Source organism: Ambystoma mexicanum, chromosome 6q (assembly GCF_040938575.1).
Source record: "Ambystoma mexicanum isolate Mex_15411 chromosome 6q, UKY_AmexF1_1, whole genome shotgun sequence".
Taxonomy (NCBI): Eukaryota; Metazoa; Chordata; class Amphibia; order Caudata; family Ambystomatidae; genus Ambystoma; species Ambystoma mexicanum.
In genome coordinates this window covers 1625941943-1625965279 of record NC_090937.1, presented here as the reverse complement: position 1 = coordinate 1625965279, position 23337 = coordinate 1625941943, and the positions used below count along the sequence as shown (strand labels likewise).

General features: G+C 45.8%; 1 protein-coding gene across 1 annotated transcript in view; it reads left to right on the top strand.

The window, feature by feature from the left end:
• Positions 1-17886, top strand: part of LOC138516923 (RING finger protein 145-like) — a 332975-nt gene extending 315089 nt beyond the window's left edge. The window contains exon 10 of the mRNA XM_069632386.1: positions 9829-17886. Within this exon, the coding sequence (XP_069488487.1) occupies positions 9829-10551 (723 nt within the window). The 3' untranslated portion in view covers positions 10552-17886. The remainder of the gene's footprint in view (positions 1-9828) is intronic.
• Positions 17887-23337: the final 5451 nt, after the last annotated feature.

Here is a 23337-nt window from a genome sequence, read left to right as displayed (position 1 = left end):
TAAAGTGGGCCTGGCCTATGAACTTTGGCTCTACAGTAGACTCTGCCTTCACTAACTTGCTGTGGTCTTAGAAAAGTGTTGGGAACTGTTTTATTTTCATGATCTGCCTTTTTCTCTCCCTTTAACTTAATTATTGGAGTGCCATCTAAGTTACGCGCTCACATCTGTTTTTACAAATAGTGGTTTTTTGATTTAGACTTGTCTAATAATTAAGGGAGGTGTGTATACTTTTCTGATTGTGTTTGAACTTGCGTTGATCTATAGTGCTTAGTTTATTTCCTAAAGTGTGTTTTAAATACATAATTATATACTTTTGATACCCAAGCTCTGGTCAGTGTTTGCTTGTATTATTGTATCTGAGTGCCTATTGAGTATACTTTGCATACTGCCTAACTCATCTTGAGAGAAGTTTGACTGCTCAGCCACAGCTACCAGGTAAATCTGGGTGGTACAGACTGCTACCAATTGGGTTTACTGCTTACTCTTGTAGTCTTAATCATCTTGCAGTGTTCCCCAAGGGAACTGCACAGGATTCTGCCTAACAGAGGCACACCCATCCTGAGACCGCAAACTCCACAGGTGAGTTTTTGACCTTCATCAAGGTCATGTTTTGAGGATGAGACCTAAATCTTTGCCTGCTCTTCACAGCATGGGAATCCAAGAAGTTGGTTTCCTTTAGTTTCTGCCAATTAAAATGTTTGTTTGCCATTGGGGAGCCTGTAATAGGCAGACAACCCCCGAGAGAGACGGGCAGACAACCCCCGAGAGAGACGGGCAGATCCCCTCCCGCCCTCTGTCTCTCAGGTGGGATCTCCCAAGGTGTCATGTGACATAGCTCACTATTTGATCTCTTTGCGAGAGCAGTTAACACCCTCCGCCAGAGACATCCGCACAACAGAGAGCTGTCCTCGGCCCAGGCATTAAAGGATCCCATCCATTCAAAGGGAGTAGCCTCACACAAGGGCGTTGCATTTCTAAATGCCTTTGATCCTAGTGAGAAGGCGAAGGGGCAAGGGCTTGGTGTAGACGTGAGATCTATGTACAGTGTGGAAAGAGTTCCAAAATCTTGTTTCTCTCTGCGCCTCTCTCTCCCGCTTCTGCTCGCCACTTACTCCAGAGCAAACATTTTGGGTGTGCTGTCAGAAGAGCAAAGCCCACTCATTTCAAGAGCAGGTTTTGGATCACTAAGGCAGGCTAGCTTTAGTCCAATCATCCGTGGGCTTTTTCCTTTAAAAGAACGGGTCTCACACCAGTAATTATCTTGGAATAATCTTTTGGACTCCAACCCTTGAGGATTTTGCCTGGATCCTGCTGGGAGAGTATTAAGATGGTTTTCTAGACTCTGGCCTGGTGGACAGGTTTTAGGATGCCACCCTAGTCGTGATGAACTGGGAGCTCTTAGAGGGTAGCCAACACCCAATCCAGGTAGGGTGGAGAGAGGTCAAGGTTTAGTCTCCGGGGAGTATGAGTGGGGCCGGAGGATGCCAATGATTCACACAGTATGGCACACGATAATTCAATTTAGACAGTCAATTATAGAAATAGTTATTTATTATAGGCATTCTGAACACACTGGAAAATGAATTGAACCAGTACTATTATAGCACAACACTCTATCATACAAATATATACAATTCACCATGGGTTGAAATATACATCAGATATCTTAGATTGCAACATTTCTTAATCTTAACACCAATTTTTGACATAAAAAATATTTATTTATATATAACTTTCAAATATTTGTTTACTTCCAACATCTACATCTATAACCACCATTCATGAAAATTTAGAGAGGTGTTGTGATTTATGTAAAAATAGGAGTATTTATATTTTAATCAAGATTAAGAAATGTTCTGATCTCATTTGCCAAGGTCTGTTTTTGTTGTTTGTCTGATATATTTAGCCTAAAGGACCTGTGGCAGTTTAGGCATCCCTTATTTTGAAACTTTCCTGGGGACAGTCAGTTGGAAGACTGACGTCAATCACTACATGATGCCAGTGGCTTAGACACATCTCCTGAGGTGGAGTTTAGCAGGCCTGAGCCTGGGGCTCATGCTGAGTCCTCTTATAGCAAACTGATGGCTAGGGTTACTGAGTGTCTTGGTTGGTCTAGTCCACCGGATGCATTTGTTCAGGATGACTTGACTGATATTTTGGATCAAGGACCGTCCACTGACCCAGTGTTGCCTTTTCATTTGACTTTGCAAAAAAAGGGTGGCGGCTGTTTGGCAGACCCGGAGTCTCTTCTGGCGATTAACAAGTCGTTAACTAAAAAATACCGCCCTTCCAGTAGCAACACCAGCTACCTATCCACTCACCCCACTCCCGAGAGTTTGGTGGTTCCGGCGGCTACAGCCACCTCGAGGCAGGCAGCGTACCCTAATATCCCTCCTGATAGGGACGACAAGCGTTTCGATGGTAGGGCGCGCAAGGTGTTTTCTGCAGGGAGTATGGCGCTGAAGTCAGCCAACTCTACTTGTGCCTTGGCAAGATTTTCACACACTCTGTGGAATTGCGTCTCTCTAGATGCTGAGCATATTCCCGGGGGGAAGAAAGGGATGTGTTCATTGCTCTCATGCAGGATGGCAAGAATGCCATGTGTGAATCCCTTCAGTCTAGGTTGGGCACGGCCGACAGTGTTAGCCGGTCCATGGCTGCGAGCACTGTTATACGCAGGTTTGCGTGGTTGCGGAAGTCTGGTTTTGCTCCAGATGTACAGGCATGTCTTCTGAACATGCCCTTTGATGGCTCTCATTTGTTTGGCAGCAAGGCTGACGAGAGCCTTTTGAGGTTGCAGACCTCCAAAGCTGCTGCTAAATCTTTGAGTGCAGCATTGCGTCAACCTCTGCCTTTTCGCCCTAGGGGACAACAGTGGAGGGGAGGCTCCTTTCATTACTACTCCTCTTTTGGTAGGACGAGAGAAGTCGGCAATCAAAGGAGTCAACGAAGAAGTACCTGTGGTGGTCAGGGAAATAGAGGTGCCAAATCCGCTCAAGCAGCAGCCTCTTTGCCTTCAGGTGCTGCAACAGCTGCTCCAAAACAACTGAGGCCATGTTCCATTGTTCGTGGGTTGGGGGCAGACTGTCTCAGCATCTCGAAGAATGGCGAGTTATTACTTTGTCTGCTTGGGTTCTGGAGACAATAGCCCACAGCTACTGCTTGCCCTTCCTGAAGCGGCCTCACGACAATCCACCGGGGAGTCTCTCTTTGAAGCTTCCGGATCCGCTCCTTATGCAGGAAAACTTAACCCTGCTGGAGAAAGGTGCTATAGAACTAGTGCCTGTAGCGGAGAGGAACAAGGGATGGTATTCCCCATATTGTTTGATTCCAAAGAAAGATGGGGGACTGAGATCCACCTTTGGACTTGCGTTGGTTGAACAAGTTCCTCCGGAAGGACAAGTTCAAGATGGTCACTTTTTCTCAGGTCATTCAGGCCCTTCGACTTAAAGATTGGTTGGTGTCTCTGGACCTACAGAATGCTTACTTTCATGTGCCGATTCATCCAAAGAACTGAAAGTACCTGAGGTTTGCGGCTTGCAGCTCGCACTTTCAGTTTTGGGTCCTGCATTCTGATTGGCCTTCCACCCAGAGGGTCTTTACCAAGCTAATGGTGGTGGTGGCAGCGTATCTCAGGCGAGGGGGGGTGGGGGATTCATGTCTATCCCTACCTGGACGACTAGCTGATCCGAGCGTGTTCTCCCTCGCAAGCTCTCGATCATCTCAGTCTCACCTGCCACTCCCCCCACAAGCTGGACTTCTCCCTCAATTTCAGGAAGTCGCATCTGGCACCTTCTCAACAGCTCCAGTACATCGGGCTGTGTTGGACACGCCGTTGGGAAAGTGCTTGCCTCCCAAGGGGAGGGCTTATCACATTGTACAGATGGTGGACACATTTCAACATGCCCAGAGTCTTCCGGCTTTCGTATTAAGGTTGCTCCGCCTCATGGCATCCTGCATTTTTCTGATGCCAGAGGCCAGACTGCGGATGAGATCCCTGCAATGGGTCCTCAAGATGCAGTGGGCCTAGTTCTCAGGCAAGATGCCGGATCCCGTTAAGGTTCCACTCTCGGTCTTGCAGGATCTTCTGTGGTGGGCCAGAGAAGGGAATCTGATGAAGTGGGAGCCATTTTGGCAACCTTGGACAGAGGTGACGGTGGTGACGCACGCCTCACTCACTGGATGGGGGGTTCATGCCGACGATCTGACTGCCAGCGGTCGTTTGTCTCTGGAGTCCAAACTCCACATCAACCTGTTGGAGCTGAGAGCCATCAGGCTGGCCCTCAAGGCTTTTCTGCCGTCTGTGCGGTGGAAGTGTGTCCTGATCATGACGGACAACATGGAACGGAGACCGCCCTCATCGACCTGAAGGCCCAGGTAGATGAGCTAAGGGACAAGGGGAAAACAGCCCTCCTTCTCCTCCTTGAACTCTCTGCTGCATTTGACCTTTTGGACCACAAGGTCTTATGCAGCCATCTAGACTTAGCTGCACACTTCTCCAAGGAGGCCATAGTCTGGATCGAGTCATTTTTAAGCGATAGGACCATGAGGGTTTTCTCCCCTTCTGAAGCAGCAGACCCCATTCCTATCACCTGTGGGGAGCCCAAGGGCTCTTGCGTCTCTCCGACGCTATACAGCATATTCACTAAACCCCTTTTTGATGATCTGGACCATCTTGGTATCACCTACAGTAATTATGCCGATGATACCCATATTCTCCTCCCACTTTCCGGGGAGTACGACAAGTATTTGGCCTTGGTGAATAGAGTTTACCTCATCATCCAGCCATGGATGGCGACCCGCGGTCTATGCCTGAATGATGATAAAACAGTGCTTATCATCCTGGGCACCCCCACCAACCTCAAAAAACTAGGCCAGGATTATTGCTCTTTCATAATTGATGGCAATCTTATCAAAGTAGCCAAGGTGGTAAAGACCCTTGGTTTTTACCTGGATTCCACTCGCTCCGTCACCAAACAAGTGAATGCTATGGCCTCCGCCACTGCTTATATATGTAAGCTTATTAGAACTGGCAAACCCTTCCTCTCAGAATACAGTTGAAGTTATCCAGGTTAGATTATTGTAAACACCCTTTATATTGGTTCCAATAAATCGATTATCCAGAGAATCCAAATTCTCCAAAATAATGCTCTTAGAGCGGCCCATGGTGTGACCAGAAGGTCTCGCATATCTGATATCAGGCGTCAAAACAACTGGATCTCGACCCACAACAAAATCCAGCTAAAAATGGCATCAGTCACCCATAAAGCTCTGCATAATGCCGCTCCTAGCTATCTCACTGACAGATTCCGTAGAAGAACCTCCAGCCGACCCTTTAGACTAGCCAACACCAACTGTCTCACCATCCCTAGATTTAAGCTATTGAAGGTTGGAGGCAGTAGCTTTCTGGTCAAAGCTGCCCAGTCATGGAATGCCATGCCACCGGCACTTGGAGAAGATCAATCATTACGGAACTTTAGACGTAACTACACTATCTGGCTCAAATCCACCGATCACTAAGCTCTTTGTATCTATTGTTTACTCACTTGTTCTCTTGTATATGTAACATTGCTGTACTGCTTGTCATGTGTAACTTATTCCTGTAATCTAAGCTTTGTATTTCCTTGTATCCTTCTGCGCCCTGATACTCTTGGGTCTGGTGCGCATTATAAAAAAATGAAACAAACAAAACAGTGGCCATGCATTACCTCAACAAGAAAGGGGGGGGGGGTAGGGTCACTCCCGTTGTGCAGAGAGGCAATTCAGCTCTGGTTCTGGGCAATCCAGCAAGGAATTTCACTCTCGGCAGTTCATCTGGCCAGAGAGGAGAATGCAGCGGACGCTCTGAGCAGGCAGAACACGATCTCTCACGAGTGGGAGTTGGCTCACAAAGTCCCTCTGGAGATCTTCGCCCTTTGGGGGACACCCCAAGTGGATCTGTACGAGACCAGTGCCAACCGGAAGTGCGAGAGATTCTGCTCAAGGGAATTTCCTCCGAGAGAAGCCATAGGGGATGCATTCGTCGTGGATTGGTCATTCCCACCTCTGTACGTGTTTCCTCCAGTCCCCGTTATTCCTCATGTGCTAAGGAGGTTGTGGAGGTTCAGGTCCCACATGATCCTCATTGCTCCGGATTGGGCCAGCAGAGCATGGTACCCGGACCTTCTAGAAACGTCCATCTGTCCTCCACTCTGGCTTCTCTACCGTAAGGATTGTTTCTCTCGCGTGCGCGCAGGGGTTGGGGGCGGGGTACTCCATTGAGAGATCAAGACTCAACCTTCAAGCTTGGTTTCTGAAACGTTGAGATATAAGGATTGGGACCTCCCGGATGACGTGATGGAGGTGTTGCTTTCGGCCAGAAGGCCGGCAACCAAATTCCTATATCGTTGCCGTAAGTTTTGCGACTGGTGCAGAAGACACAATGTTGATCCTTTTCAGTGTCCCATTCCCAAGATTCTGTCTTTCTTGCTTTCTTTGGCCCACAGGGGTCTTCAAGGAGGTACCATTAATGGTTACCTGGCAGCGCCGTCTATCTTCAAGCGCTCGTCTGAAGAATGTTCTTATTTTAAGATTCCTTTGATTTCCCAATTTCTTAAAGGGGCTCACTAATGTGTTCCCACTATCCCCGTTTCAGGTGCCGGTATGGGATTTGAATTCGGTCTTGAAATTCCTGACGGGTGCTCTGATTGAACTTTTGCACTCTTGTCCTTTGAGACTGTTGTCTTTCAAGACGGTTTTCTTGGTTGCGGTTTCATCCGCTCGCAGAGTGAGTGAATTGCAGGCAATTTTATCTAAGTCACCCTTTACTGTGTTCCACAAGGGTAGGGTTGTACTGAGGGTATATCCATCCTTTCTACCTAAGGTAGTGTCTGAGTTTCATTTAAGCCAAAAAGTGGTACTTCCTGCTTTCTATCCTCCTCATCCTGGTAAGGAAGAGGAGCGACTCCATAGGTTGGACCCTAGGAGAGCTCTGAGCTTTTATATTTCTAGGATGTCCAGGGTCAGAGTGGACGACCAACTCTTTGTGGGGTACGCTGGACACCGATTGGGCCAGGCTGTTACCAAATAGACCTTGTGCAGGTGGATTATCTTCACCATTACTGAATGTTACAGATTGGCGGGCAAGGACCCTCCGGAAGGGTTGCGGGCTCATTCCACTAGGGGCGTGGTTTCTTCCACTGCCCTGCAGCGGGGAGTTCCTATTAGGAATATTTGTGATCCCGCTACATGAGCTTCTATCCACACCTTTGTCAAATATTACTCCCTGGATATGCTCCATGGTCATGTTATGGCCTTTGGTAAAATGGTCCTTTATTCTGCCATCTGATTGGGTATTCTAAATTCTTCTCCCTCCTCCATTTTTTGGTACTGCTTTGGCAGTCTGTCAAAGATGAGGAATACATTGGAGGACACAATCCGTTTGAAGAACAAGTTACCTACCAACTCTGAAAATTGGGCTACTGGGGTACACATGGCAGGGGTCTGGCTGGGTTCACAGTGATTTTGACTGGCCCAGCATTGAGCATATAGCTGGATTCATCCGCAAGTGTGGACCATCATTTGGCAGGAACTCGATGCAACACTCACTGTTGCCGTAAGAGAGCAATGGGTCGATCTTCAAGGTTTGAATGAGGAAACTCCTGCAGCACAGCCAAAACCTCATGGGGAGGACTGCCGAGAAGTATCATCAGGGGAACAGTAAATGGAACAGATTAGCATTATAAAACCACCCAAACGGATCAACAGGGAAACACAGGCTCAACATGAAAAGAACTAGGACCCAAAATAACCATAAGTAGGGGAGACACAGGGTGAGGTATGCAGGTACCTCCAATACCAACAGCATTGACTGTTTCATCCGAATGTACAATTTGTGGAAATTCAGTGGCCTTCACAGCTGAGCGTGTTACTCCAGTACCACAAACAAGGTGTTCTGACGTTCTTCAAAAAGTAATCCCACCCACGGTTATTACCATAATCCAGCGCCACTACCAACAAGGTTTGCCCACCCATCAGTGAGATATAAAGATGTTGGTGCTTGCATTGATGGCTTATGTATGCACCATTATGGGTACTGTCAAAATAAAACATAGACGGATACATTTGGATTGAAGATTGATTGACTAATTTACGAACCACTGCGGAAAGGTTATTAAATTGCCTTTATATAACCCCTTACTTTCTATGTATTTACTGAGCAGTATATTGTATTACATGTCATTATTTTACATTTTGAATTCTACAAATCATAATTTACTGATGTGTACCTCTATTTTAAATGTTTAAAATACTTCCTACGAAGCCACATAAGCAGTGGACCATGTTCGTTGTAACACATGTTCTTGCAAAAATGATTGATTGAGCACAATGGAAGGTATATTAATTCAAATGTATGCCCTCCTCCTTGTGGGATAACTTTTCGCAGGGAGCTTCGAGCCCCTTCATGGCCTTGCCGGGCACATTCCTCCTGGGATGCAAATGCTGGCAGTATGAGACAATGGGAGATTTATGAATCTCTGCGGCTCTGGCCTGTCTCAACCTATTCCCTCATGCACACACATAGTTCCACGTTCGTGGCCTGGGCCAGCTTGCAGCGCAGTGTTATACCTCGATTTCAATATGGCTGCTATTTCTAAGATGGTGTTTCACTCCGAATACCCCCTTTACCCACACATGCACTGACTCGCCCCTGGTGCAGCTTTTAGCAACACACTCCTCCCTGCTATAGCCTGTCCAATCATCTACATCACACTTAAAGGCCTCTGCCTCACACTAAACCGCATGGGAGCCTGGCATGATTGCCCCCGCTTCCCAACATGGCCTTGGTTCTCAGCCCAGTCGGCTAACCCCAGCATTTGTTAGCTGTTTTTTGCTTAAGTGACTCATTGGATTTCATGGGATAGTTTCCTTCTCTTCGAAGATATTCCAAAATAGTTTGATAAAGAACAACCTGGGGGTTAGTCAAGAGAGGTTTCAGTCTCAAGGAGTCCATTAAATACAGGACTCCCAGCTCCTAATGAACTGAGAAGGACAGGACTCTTGCGGAACTAATAATTTACAAAGGAATCCGTTTTTGCAGCTCTAACAGGGCCCTCTTGGTGTAACCCCAAATGCCTGCACTGTATACCGCAGTTGCCACCGTTTCGCTTCTATACAACCGGGCCATGTTTTTTTTTTATCTAGGTATCCCCGATATGTTTTGCAAAACTAAAGCTAAAGGCGTTTGCTTGCTTAATTGGAATTGGGACTTTTATCAACCTGGTTCGATCATCGTAGGGGACTTGAAAAAGGAATCCCAAGTCCTATTTATAGACCCATTCCAACGTTTGATTTTTTTACACCAAATAGCCAAATTCTGCAGGGAATTAAACTCTGGTTTCAAATTCTATTATACATCGTTTCTATATGGATCCAAGATGCTAATGGCATTTTTGTGCCTTCCTCTAGAAAGCCACCGGATGGATCCTTGATTTGCACACTTATTTCACTTAATTGCAGGTTGCTTCTTAAATGTGCATCTTTGATTCATAGCCACTCGATATAAATGGCCATGATTGCTGTCGATATGTCAGAATATGACCAAGCTCTGATGCCAGGGGGCTCTACACCCATCTTTTGTTTACAGTTAAACCTAGTCTGGTATTAGTGTCTAAGCAAGATGTTGTGTGTGCTTTGCTTTATCTATATTTGTGTGATACGTGTGTTCTCTTTGACTGCAGTTAAGTTAACCTTGTTTTTTTGCCTCTTTGTGAAATGAGAAATCCAGTTTTGCTTTAGTCTGATTCTTAGCAGCTAATCCTGTTTCACTCTTTACTCTGTGTATTGCAGGAAATGAGCATTGCCGTCATCACCACCTGTGGACACTTCTTCCATGCCTGCTGTCTCCGCAAGTGGCTTTATATCCAAGACACCTGCCCAATGTGCCACCAGCAGATAAACCCCCCGGCCCCAGAAGGTGACCAAGACCCACCAGACCCAATGGGTGTCACAGAAGAGCTGGCTGCAGGACAGAGAGGCAGCGTTGAGCCTGAACATGTGGATGGAGGCTCCGATGTCCAAGGAAAGGAGAAATCCGATGATGAAAGTGGGAAGGCGGCGTCTTCAGCAACCGTGACGGGCCCTGTTCTCGAAGATGGCCATATCAATGCTGATGCAGAAAAAAAGGAGGCGTCGAGTACCCCAGTTTGGAAGGCAGATTGTGCTTCACAGAGAATACTGCAGTCTCCTCCCAATGCTGAGAAGGGGGGTGTGTGTGATGAAGGTTGCTTAATGTGTCCCCAACATTCATTCTCTTTTCAGCAGAGACCGGTTTTGTTGACTCGCTTAGAGGAAAGCTCTACTATCCGGTTAAAAGAAGAGCCAGCGTGGCTTGTGAACGAGGACCTCTCTGCTGCTGGAAAGGGTAGCTTTAGTATGGAAGATACAAGTAACCAGCAAATGCACAGTACTGACATGTGTCCCCTCAAGAACTTTAATAGGACTCACTCGGGAGTGGTGGAAGCAAAGACTCATGTGCTCGACTCCTTAAGACATCCAGAATGCTCCGAATGAAGGTAGACTGGGGCCTGGAAAATTCCATGCAGGGTACAGCAGCAGTGGACACTCAGCTACTAGTGTAGGGGAGACGTTGGCACTAGCCACTGGTCTTGAAACAATTTTGAATGACTGTGTTCCCCAGAAACTCCCGCACATCCAGGCTGACTTCCCTTCATAGGACGCCCTATGTCACATCATTTGAACCAGTCTGTACGTCTCAATATTCAATTGCCTTTTTCTTACAAATGACCAGAAATGTAGTTCAATATAATGGCTTGCACATGAGGAAGAATTGTTTCAGGTAAAATGCACAAGTGTGGATAGCAGGAAGCACGGAGCAGGCAGACACTCCTGGACGGCCAGGGGGCCAGCAGCATAGAAAGTAGTGTGACCTGTCGAACCCCTGAAGGCCTCGAATGCAGGTGGTGAGAAGGCATTGAATGTTTGCAAGTCACATTAGTGCAACCCAACCTTGCTCTGCGTTCGTCTCTGTGCAGATTGGTGTCAACCTTCATTTCCCAGAGTGGCGTTTCTGTACTTTCATTGCACACTATAGAGCAATGTTGACCAGCTTCCGGCAGGTAACCCATCAATCTAAGCAGGATAAAAGTTCAACAAACATGAAAGCTCAACGTGATGCTCTTGAGCAGACGTTTAGACCTAAAATGTGTAACTGTTAAATGTGTTCGGACCCCGAATGTTGGCTAAAGCAACCCATGACCATTATGATGGGGCATTCCTAGGCAGTAGCACTGCACTGTTTGTGCAGTGTTGTTTGTTGACAGACTACAGTCTGTAGGAGGGATTGGTTGCCCTGTCATTGAGTGACATTGAGTTGAAAGCTCATCATACTATGCCAAACCCTAATAGCGCCTCCTAGGATGCAGCTTCATGTTCAGAGAGACTGTCCAATACTCTATTCAAGTGGGTATCTTTGCAGCAGAAGTGCTGAAACACATAATCGAGTTAGAATGGAATTTTCCAGTTTGCCTTCAAGGAGAGGTGAAGGCACATTTTTGAGGCTTGATGCCAAATTCTCAGTGTTTTGCGTTGATCAAGTACTTGCGTCCCATGGTTGGGACGTCAAAAGGGGCCAGAAACTTAGCATCCGTATCTACACTTTTGCATAAGATGAACAGATTGTTTGTTTGTTCTTAACTGTCCACATGGAAACCCATGGGAATCCATTGGACTCTCAGTGGGCTTCATTTGTTAAATCTTCTGGATATAGATTCACAGCTATAAATTATCTTTTAAAACTGAAGTAGCTGGTAAAGGTACAGATAGAAAATGACACCCAAACTTTTTTTTGTAAATTTGAAAGGAAGAGATTATGGGGTGTGCGTGAGGGTGGTGTTACAGTAACAGCGTTTCTGAGTGGCTTTCTGTAAGTGCATGTATTTATTTTGCCAAAAGAAAATGCAGACATTTCTTGGAGAGCAAAAGCAGTATTGAAGACTTGTCCTCTTAAGATGATTATACAACTGTTTTGTTCATATTAATACATCTATTTTTTCTTTATTAGAGTTCTAAAAGAAAATGGTACTGTCAGACCCCTAAATAGCACTACTGGCTCAGTGAATGGCATTAGGAGGAAGCGTTTGTTGAAATATCCTTGTTAAGTTCTAAAAGCTCAGATACTGGCAGAAGTCCCAGTGTTCACGGAATGGCTTGGGGAATAATGCAGCGCCACGTGGCAATTGTCGAGTGTCAAAGGATACATTCTGGTTATTGCATGGATTGTGGAAAGCAGAGGGAAGTCCATACAGTGAACCTGGGGCTGATCTTGAAGGATGAGCTTAAGACTCACTCTATTTGAGAGCCTTACTAAAGACACGCTTGCTGGAGCTGTGTGGAAAGAGTTTAGCTGGTTTGCTTGTACACTTTGCAGTATTGACCTGAGTTATGTGGAATTTGTTGGTCCGCAAAAATGTTTGTGCTGGAAGCACATCAGGTGGTATTCAAGACTTTAATATCGGTCTTGTGTGTGCGCGTTCAGTGTTTATTTGCACCAAACTCTTAACTGCCATTGATGACATGTTATACGGTTCAATATTACGACGCCACTGACCGTATGCAAGATCCATGAATATTTCATTATATTTTACTGAACTGGAAGACGAGTGGGGACTTTCAAATTGAATGAGATTATTTCCTTTGTCGCATAGCAACCACTTTGTTTCTTGGCTGTTCTGGGGTCAATGAAGTTCTGTGATTTTGAAAGGAAAGATATTTTACAGTATTTTTTAAGGGTTCCCTTGGTATCTTGTTTTATTTTTACAGCATGGCAAAATTGACTTTTAGATTAGAAACATCAACGTTGACATAGATATGGGAGGATGGTATCATTGTATTTTGTGAATATTGCTGAACGCTTTTGTGAAAGACAACAGCAAAAGCACTGGCCAGTGCGGGGTCTGGTTTGATGTTTGCTCTATCTTACACAAAGTTGAATTGTTTAAAACAATACCAGTATAATTTCCAAAACGTGATTCTATAGATTGGCCAAAACAAAGCATTTTGTTGCTTACAACCATATTTTACATGTCAGTTGCAATGGGAAAGAATGAAATATGTTTAATCGTTCATTGCAAAGGAAAGCATGTATATAATATTCCTGTTCAGTCATGCTGCATCTGTAATAAGTCATATATGTACACATGGGGAAGTTGTGTATATACATGGTCTGCCCTTGATAGCAGTGTTGATTGTCTGTTTCCGCCAGAGACTGCTTTGCCATCCTCTGCTAGGCTGGAAGATCTCCTGTTTCCGCCAGTGACTGCTTTGCCATGCTCTGCTAGGCTGGAAGATCTCCAGGGCAGGGTGCTGAATGGATGCTTTGCCATGCTCTTCTAGGCTGGAAGATCTCCAGGGCTGGGTGCTGAATGGATGCTTAGCCATGCTCTGCTAGGCTGGAAGATCTCCTGTTTCCGCCAGTGACTGCTTTGCCATGCTCTGCTAGGCTGGAAGATTTCCAGGGCTGGGTGCTGAATGGATGCTTTACCATGCTCTGCTGGGCTGGAAGATCTCCAGGGCTGGGTGCTGAATGGATGCTTTGCCATGCTCTGCTAGGCTGGAAGATCTCCTGTTTCCGCCAGTGACAAGATCTCCAGGGCTGGGTGCTGAATGGATGCTTTGCCATGCTCTGCTAGGCTGGAAGATCTCCAGGGCTGGGTGCTGAATGGATGCTTTGCCATGCTCTGCTAGGCTGGAAGATCTCCAGGGCTGGGTGCTGAATGGATGCTTTGCCATGCTCTGCTAGGCTGGAAGATCTCCAGGGCTGGGTACTGAATGGATGCTTAGCCATGCTCTGCTAGGCTGGAAGATCTCCAGGGCAGTGTGCTGAATGGATGCTTTGCCATGATCTGCTAGGCTGGAGGTTCTCCAGGGCAGTGTGCTGAATGGATGCTTTGCCATGATCTGCTAGGCTGGAAGATCTCCTGTTTCCGCCAGTGACTGCTTTGCCATGCTCTGCTAGGCTGGAAGATCTCCAGGGCAGGGTGCTGACTGGATGCTTTGCCATGCTCTGCTAGGCTGGAAGATCTCCAGGGTGCTGAATGGATGCTTTGCCATGCTCTGCTAGGCTGGAAGATCTCCAGGGCAGTGTGCTGAATGGATGCATTGCCATGATCTGCTAGGCTGGAAGATATCGAGGGCAGTGTGCTGAATGGATGCTTTGCCATGCTCTGCTAGGCTGGAAGATCTTCTGTTTCCGCCAGTGACTGCTTTGCCATGCTCTGCTAGGCTGGAAGATCTCTAGGGCACGGTACTGAATGGATGCTTTGCCATGCTCTGCTAGGCTGGAAGATCTCCAGGGCAGTGTGCTGAATGGATGCCTTGCCATGCTCTGCTAGGCTGGAAGATCTCCAGGGCAGTGTGCTGAATGGATGCTTTGCCATGCTCTGCTAGGCTGGAAGATCTCCAGGGCAGTGTGCTGAATGGATGCTTTTCCATGATCTGCTAGGCTGGAAGATCTCCAGGGCAGTGTGCTGAATGGATGCTTTGCCATGATCTGCTAGGCTGGAAGATCTCGAGGGCAGTGTGCTGAATGGATGCTTTGCCATGCTCTGCTAGGCTGGAAGATCTCCTGTTTCCACCAGTGACTGCTTTGCCAGGCTCTGCTAGGCTGGAAGATCTCCAGGGCAGGGTGCTGAATGGATGCTTTGCCATGCTCTGCTAGGCTGGAAGATCTCGAGGGCAGTATGCTGAATGGATGCTTTGCCATGCTCTGCTAGGCTGGAAGATCACCTGTTTCCGCCAGTGACTGCTTTGCCATGCTCTGCTAGGCTGGAAGATCTCCAGGGCAGGGTGCTGAATGGATGCTTTGCTATGCTCTGCTAGGCTGGAAGATCTCCAGGGCAGGGTGCTGAATGGATGCTTTGCTATGCTCTGCTAGGCTGGACGATCTCCTGTTTCCCGCCAGTGACTGCTTTGCCATGCTCTGCTAGGCTGGAAAATCTCGAGGTCAAAGTGCCAGCGAAAGATCTTCAAATCTATTGCAGACTACCTTCTCGGCTTAAGTTCCAAAACCTCAGAAATAGTTGCTCTTCGTAAGGCCTTGTTCTGCAAGGCCTCATTTCCCATATCTTCCAAAAGTAGAAGTGCGTAGAACACAGCCAGCCTGGCAGTATCACACATTTCTGTTCAGGATAGCAAACTGTCAGACCATTGGCGGTTAAATTTGGCCCACACTTGCATAGTCCAAGGAATATGTAGCGTTCCGTGGCCATCAAGGCAGTCTTATACTGAGCAACACCTTTCAGGGTCTCCAGGTATATCTCTGAAGACAAGAGGGTCTGTTCTTGAAATATACCTAATGGATCCGGACTAAGTAGTTTTCTGCACAAGCTCATGGTTCCGTGGGCACAAATGAGTGGATTCTAGGATATTCCCGTACTACAATCCTGTTGACGCAAGTGTGAAGACCTTGGATTCCAGGACTGGGCCAAACTAGCAGGCACCATTCCCAGAGCAACGTCAGGTAGTCGAAGTTGACGTAAGAGCAAAGACCTTGGATTCCAGGATTGGGCCTAACTGGAAGGCAGCAGTCGCAGAGTAGCCTCAGGTAGTCGACGTTGTCGCAAGAGCGAAGACCTTGGATTCCAGAATTGGACCCAACTGGAAGGCACCAGGCCCAGAGTAGCCGAAATTGTTGTATTTGTAAACTGATTACAGATGAAGCTCTTGGGAACAAGGCAATCGAAGGGGTGCATTCGGACTTTCAAAATGTTACCTAGTCGGGCTTTGAGTGTTGAGGTATATACCCAATTACAGCACATTCTTTGGGTTTCTATTCAAATGATTGTCTGATTAATACTATGGCACTAAAGTGCATGAGCAAATTTAATCTTTCGTTTGGTAGTACTGAAATTTTATACCCTATATGAATTGGCACCACAGGCTGTATTGTAAGTCATTTTGAAACATTTTAAAGAGACTTTCAGAACTTAATTTGGCCTTGCCTGCACGGAGGGTAAAACATGAGGGGAGTTCCAGAGACTAGTGGCCTGCACAGATAAAGCCTGGCAGCTGCATGAGAACCAATGGAATGTAAGACTCTTTAGCAGTGAAAAGTGTAGCCAGAGCATAAAAGACGCAGGAACTGGAGTTGACTCGCAACAGTGCCCTGAGGATGGTCTGCCTCCGTTCCATTGGTCAGCTCAGAGTGCGGGTTTCTGGTCCTCGGTGCTAGTCCCATCGATGTGATTTGCTGCAGCATCTAATAATGGCACATGTTCATGTATTATTCAGTATCCATCAGTATAAAAAAATAACCTTACTAATAGTAAGGATGAAAGACAGATACTCAACAGATGAATATTGTCAGTGTAAAATATGTTCACTCTAGTGAATAAATGACATTTGAGATGCACCCCAAATCTCTCATCGGACTTTGGTGTGCACCATTGTGCAAAGAGGAAGAGTTACGACTGGTCCACCTTCAGATGCTTAAGGAAACGTAATGGCGTGACTGTTTTTTTTAATTAGTGATAAGCCACCATTGCCCCTTCCAGCAGGAAGTACTAATGATTTAAAATGGACATGCAATTGTGAATTTAGGTTCTGGTTTTAGTAGCTCAGTGAATACATCATTACACTATGTCTAAGAAGGCAACATGAAATTAGGAAATGAGTCTTATTTCTGCATCCCCAGTCTCCCACCAAAGAGAAACCTCTGGGGAGGTTTCCAGAGTTAAAGCTCTATCTCGGGTGGTAAACGCCGCCCAGGATACTGACTTTAATTTCAAGGCAGAGCGTTATGCCTGTGTCTGTAATCTGCCACTCGGGTCACAGAATGAGGAACAAATGCAGCTCCTACAGCGACTTCTTAGTATTTCGTCCCCTTTTGTTAGGTTCCCAGATTCTAGGTGCTAAACGGAGGGTGTGTGTGCAAGACTGGGGAAGTCTGCTTCCCTATAAGGACCATTTAAGGCAATGATTTTCTGCTTTTAAGAAGATCATTTGTTTTAAGCCTGATTACTTCTGTGTACCAATGTTGTAGGAACTATTGTGTCTGGGCAGGAGGAAGTCTCCTTGGCACTGCCAGTTAAAGAGGAGATCCGTTCTAGTGATGGCTAATAGGACCGATGGTATTGACTTTTTTAAAAGTACAATGTTTTCGTTTACATATAAATTACTAAATGTTAGGATTATAACAAGGCTTATACTTCAGAAGTGGGGATCCCTACACAATGCTTTCTCAGCTGTGACTGGACTGTTTAATGCCCATGGAATTTTATAATCTGATGGAATTGTCTTTTGCAAAGACTTGCTTGTTCTGCATCTTCCAAGCTCCTCTGTTAAGGAAACCATTGAGTTCTACAGAATGTAGTCTGCAACCTTTTAGTGAACGAGGGACACAATGGATGTTGACAAAATGTTATCCATCGATTATCACAAGCGCGACATGTCTGAATACATTACTGCCCACTGTGTTCTGGACAGTCAATATTACCCAGCTTGTGGTGCCAAGGATAGATGGCTGAGCTCCTTGTGCTGAACACAAACCTCTGTGTGGTCATTCACACACCGCAGAAAGCAGGTGCCTTATCCTTTGAAGCTATTGGAAATACGTAATTGTACAAACGTTTATTTAAACTCTGTCTGCTATGTGACAATCGGTAGCTGTTTTCTAAAGTGCCTTATTTAAAAAGAATTGTAAAATAAATCTTTTTTGAAAATCCACATACGTTGGGACAGAGGACCAATCATCGGGTCAAGTATTGAACCGATGCCCGGCTCAAGACTGTTCCAGGACCTTGGCATCACAATCTTCTGCACAGTGAGGCGTGTCTAAACTGTACCTTGAAACCTTGCGCAGTTCATGTTGAATAAATATTTTGATTGTTATTGTTGTGCCCATTTGTGCATTGTGGATTTGCGAGCTAGTGGTTTCAACCTTCCTTATCTGTGCTTAGGGCCTGAAACCGGGTCATCTTTAAAGGGCAATGTATTGATCTTGGTTACTGTGCCCCTTTTCATATAAGCCTCCATGTACCCCAAGATCCTCACCAGCCACGGAACATTCTAGTGTTGGTGTAGAAGCATGCTCTAGTGCTGACATATTGGAATGTTTCAGTTTTACCATGTCATGTGACGGTCATGCCTTTCGGGTGTCTTTTTAAAGGAACTGTGCCTTTGCACCTTTATAATGCTTATGATGCTATTGAGGGGAGAAGGGGGTAGGACTTGAATCCTCAATACATCATGGCAAACCCCTGTTGGTAGAGAATCCCACTTTCAAAGTTTGCAGGTGCAACACAAAATAAATTGCAGCACTAAGGCCTTTTGTGCCTTAAGTCCTCGATGTTTACTTAGTTTTGCAACATTATTTGCAAGGCAAACCCGGCTTGTTTGTATAGTGAAATCAATTTCTGTCTTCTATTATTGCTATCCTGTGCCTAGGCCCCCCATCAGCTGTCAGTTAAATCACGTGCTAGGTATTCTCATTGTTTTCCATTCTCATGAAATGGCCCTTATCAGTTTCTCAGGTATTGCCATCCTGTGCCTAGGCCCCCCCCCCCCATCAGCTGTCTTTTCAATCACGTGGTAGGTATTTTCATTTTTCTCTTCTCATGAAATGCCCCACATATGTTTCTCAGGTATTGCCATCCTGTGGCTAGGCCCCCCCATCAGCTGTCTTTTCAATCACGTGGTAGGTATTTTCATTTTTCTCTTCTCATTAAATGCCCCACATATGTTTCTCAGGTATTGCCAACATGTGCCCGGGAACTCTCATGGAGTTGTGGTTGGCTGTGAACTTTCTGCTCCTTTGCTACCACTCCTCAGCCCTCTCAAGGCTTCTCCCAGCATCAGTGGTATTCCTGCCATCTGATAGGGTTGCAGGGATGTCTGTCCTTTTGTCCAATAGGCTGTTGTTGCTGCATTGCATTTGGCTGGCATCCCATAGATTTCTCAATCATTTGTCACACCATTGGGTAGCATCTGTCCCATGAACTAGTAATGCTTACAGAGATGTTTTGTTAGGACCCCATAACCTGCTTCCCAACTGTTGTGCCTCATAGATTCATCACTTATTCATAGATTGGAGGCAGCCTGTATGTCCGTATAGATTATTCAATGTGTGTGCCTATATAAATTGGTACACCTCAAAAATCGACTTCAGGCATACATTGATGTTTATAGCCCCAGTCAGACTGTTGCTATTGCACACAATTCCATGTGCTGTGGCCAGCTACTTGCACTTCTACATGGTACCTGGATATTGGAGAAATCAATTTGGCATGGTTTTGGGATTAGGACAATTTTTTTCCAGAAGAAGGTAAGGGAAGCATTTGCGTGTGTGACACATTTAGTGTCCTGTCACCAAGGAGGGTCACACAATCAATTGCAGTTCCCTCTCTTTCCTCTATCTGTTCTAACAGTTTGGCGAAATGGTGTGGGGCACACTGCTTCTGAAGAGTCTTTACCTGAGCGGTGCCATTTACCTTTCACACTGGCTAAGTGGGAAGAAGCTACTATAATGGTGCAGAGGTCATTTTTATAGACCTGAGTATTATGTCATAATTTCTATCATACCCTCCACCCCAAAGGCACTCAAAATGTCACGTTTGGCAGGTTATGTTGTAAAGAGTAGTGGTGTACCTAAAGTAAGGCTCCTGGGAGCGTTTGTTATCTGTACTTATCACAAGAGAAGTTTCTACCCTTTGGCACCTGCAAGATGCACTATTGGACAGCAAAATTGCAGTGTACCTAACCCAGAGTCTTCAGTGTACCTAACCCACAAACTTGCTTGTGTAAATGGTTAACATATGTCATCAATAACTTCCTTACCCTGTTTTACCACTAGAATGACAGAGTATAGTCCCTCTTCATACTCCTAAATAGATACATATAAAGAATCCTTTCATGTATTGTATGTGTTACCTTGCAGAGATAATATGAGCATTACAGTCAAACAAATCATTTTCATAATCTTAGTGATAATTTATGTAAATGTCGTCCAAGCAGAGTACTCTTCTCCTATTTGCATATAGAACTCTAAAGTCTATGGTTAAAAATGTGTAAAGTCATCTAAAATATGACACCGTAAAACTAAATATTTACCCTGGGGTGTGCTGTTAGGATTGGCGAGCCAGTAGCCATATGAGGTTTTCAATCACTGTAAACCCATTAAAAGGAAAGGGATATAAACTCTTATAAGCCCATGGGTCCTATGGGAAATGACCTAAGCACAATCTAAAAGGTGGATAAAAACTACACGGGACGTAGTCGCAATCTGGCCAGAAGTATGAGGTGGAGCAATGTTTTGGAATGTGCTGTGCCCCGTATCGTATTTAGCAAGGTGCATTGCTTCACCGACCAACCACCTGTTAATAGTAGCTAGCCTCCAAAAATACATCATACCCCTACCTTTTATCTTCTCAAGACCATGGAACACACACTATGTAATAAAAAAAGGTTTTATAAAGGCAAATTCAGGCCCTACAATATAGAAGCAATACACGAACACAGATTTATTCTGCTTTTTAAAATATATATTAAAATAACTGCTGCTGTCAACTAACTGTTGGGATATTACTTTATCAATCAATCTAAGGTTCAGATTCAGAATGTCACATGTGTTTATACAATCAGTTTGTACTCTGTTTCATATCATATATACATACATGCCATTGTGAGGTAATGCATTCCTTTCAGAGTGTTGTGCTTTAAGAGAGTTCTGTATTTAGTCAGTTGGTGCAGGCGTCTGGAGGCAGTGCCTGCTGTCACGTTTGATGCTTAATAAAGCAACAAAGGTTCATCATTGGTTTGGACATCCATTCTTAACATTGGCGACGAGGATCGTCCAGAACCTCCTGTGCGACGGCCCAGGCGTACGCGTTCCTGTGGCTGTGCGGATCGCGGATTCCCCTGCCGGCGTGACAGCAGGCAGAGGAGGTGAGAGCCCGCGGGAGGATACTGGAGGCAGACCACGACGCAACGACGTCAGCTGTAGCAGGTTAGAGGTGCGGTGTGGAGCCTATGTGAAAGGGGTGCCTCCCCCAGTGGAGCGCGCGCGGGCACCGACTAGCCCCCCCCCTTCAAAACATTGGGCGAGTGAGCGCTCGCGCGAGTGCCAGCTCAGCTTCCTAGCTCGAGCCGCGCACAGCGAGAGAGCGACTAAACAAGCGCTGTGGCTCGTGAGCCCCGAACAGTGCCGTGCGCAAGCTCCGCCCTGCACCATTGGCCCCGCCCCTTTGGGTTTTGCACTGTTATCGCTTCAGGAGCAGCGATCTGAACAATTGTATTGTGACGTCATTCTCTGCTGCAACTATCTTTCAATGTACTGGTGGCCTCCTGTCTTTACTGTAGAACGTTCTATAGACTTCACAGCTGGAGATGCATAAAATTTGGTCTGGACAATTATAATTAGAAACTGTCCCAGAACCAAGTGAACTGCCTGCCTGGAATACATTAAATGTGACTCAAAAGTGAAGAGCTAGGGTCACAACTACAGTGTTACTGTTCACCATGGCTGTGTCCATTCCTCCCCCTCTCTCTTTTCTGAATGAACCAGGCCGGCCTGCAGTCAGGTGGGATAAATGGAAAGATGCCTTTGAGAACTATTTGGTGGCTATGGGGGGAGACAGATTCTCACCTGCACGCAAGAAGGCTCTTCTGATACATAATTTAGGAGTAGAAGGGCGAAGAATTTTTGATGGCCTTACTGGAAACCAAGTGTCAGGATCTGACGATATGGATGAATATGAGTTAGCTCTGGGTCGCCTGCGAGACCATTTCGAACCAAAGAAAAATGTCAGTTTTGAGAGGCACAAATTTTTCCAGAGAATACAAGAAAAGTCAGAACCCGTAGAATCTTACATTGCATGTTTGAGGTCCCTGAGCTACTCCTGCGAATTTGGACAGTTGAGTGACTCATTAATCAGAGACCAGCTGATAAGGTGCACCAACAATGTCAGAGTTCAAGAAAAACTTCTTGCCAAGGACATGAGTCTGGATGAGGCGGTGGAGCTGGCCAGGGGCATTGAGCAAACGTCACAGTATGTCAAAGAGCTCAGGGTGGACAAATCGATTACACCATCCGTGGCTGTGTGCGCTCTGGATCAAAGAAAGAAACCTAATCCTTTCAGTGGAAAGAAAGGGAACTGGAATATGAGAAGTTCTTGTCCTCGCTGTGGGAGCTCCAGACACGGCGCAAACTTTCCATCTTGTCCCGCTAAGTTTGGTGAATGCTTCAAATGCAGGGGCAAGGGACATTTTGCAAATGTCTGCAAAGTCCCTGCTGTCAGTTATGTGGAACATAGAGCAGAAGATAACAAAGAAGAAAATGTTAGGAGGGGATCTGACATACAGGAAGTGGCGGATGTGAGAGAATCAATCAACAAGCATGTTTTTGAAATATCAGCCTTATCTGGGGAGACGAAAGGCCCGGTGGACACATTTTTTGTTGATGGGTGCGAGCTAGTTATGAAGGTAGACACATGCTCGCCTTGGACTATCATATCCCGAGATACCCTAGTCAGTGTTTTAAGAAAAAGTGGAGACATAATTCGACCTACCAGTGTCAGAGCTTGCGGTTATGCAGAATCAGCTATAGACATTCTGGGGGAATTTCCAGCAAAGATACAGTATAAAGAGAGAAGTTGTCAAGCCATTGTACTAGTAGCGAAGAAAGGTACCTCTTTGTTGGGTTGGGAGGAGCAGAGGAGCTTAGGAGTGTGAGTTCAGGCCAGTGCTCCCAATCCTGTGACCATAGCAGAAGTAGAGGATATTTGGACCAAAGATTTCCCAGAAGTGTTTTCGGAAAAGTTAGGTAAACTGAAGAAATTTGAACACCATATAAAGCTCAAAAGCAATGCACAGCCTGTGGTACACAAGGTGCGGCAAGTGCCATTAAAAGTGAGAGATCAACTTAGGGAAGAGCTTAAAAATTTGGTTTACAAGGGTGTCATTGAGCCTGTTACGGCCACTGAATGGTTGTCGCCCATCGTCTTAGTGGCTAAAGCAAATGGAAAACTAAGATTGTGTGTTGACCTTCGCAGCTTGAACCAGAACATCATTGTTGAGAGACAAACATTTCTGAGACTCTGTCAACTTTGGGTGAGCCGAAGTGGTTTTCCGTCATTGATCTTTCGTCAGCATACCATCAGGTTCCATTATCCAAGGAATGCCAGCATCTCACCTCTTTCATCACACTCGAGGGTGTGTTTAAGTATAACCGCATGCCCTTTGGTTTGGCCTCCGCGGCCTCTGTTTTTCAGAGGGTGATGGAAGAAGTACTCGAGTTTGAGAAAGGTCACAGTCTTTCAAGATGACATTCTTATTTTTGCAGAGAAT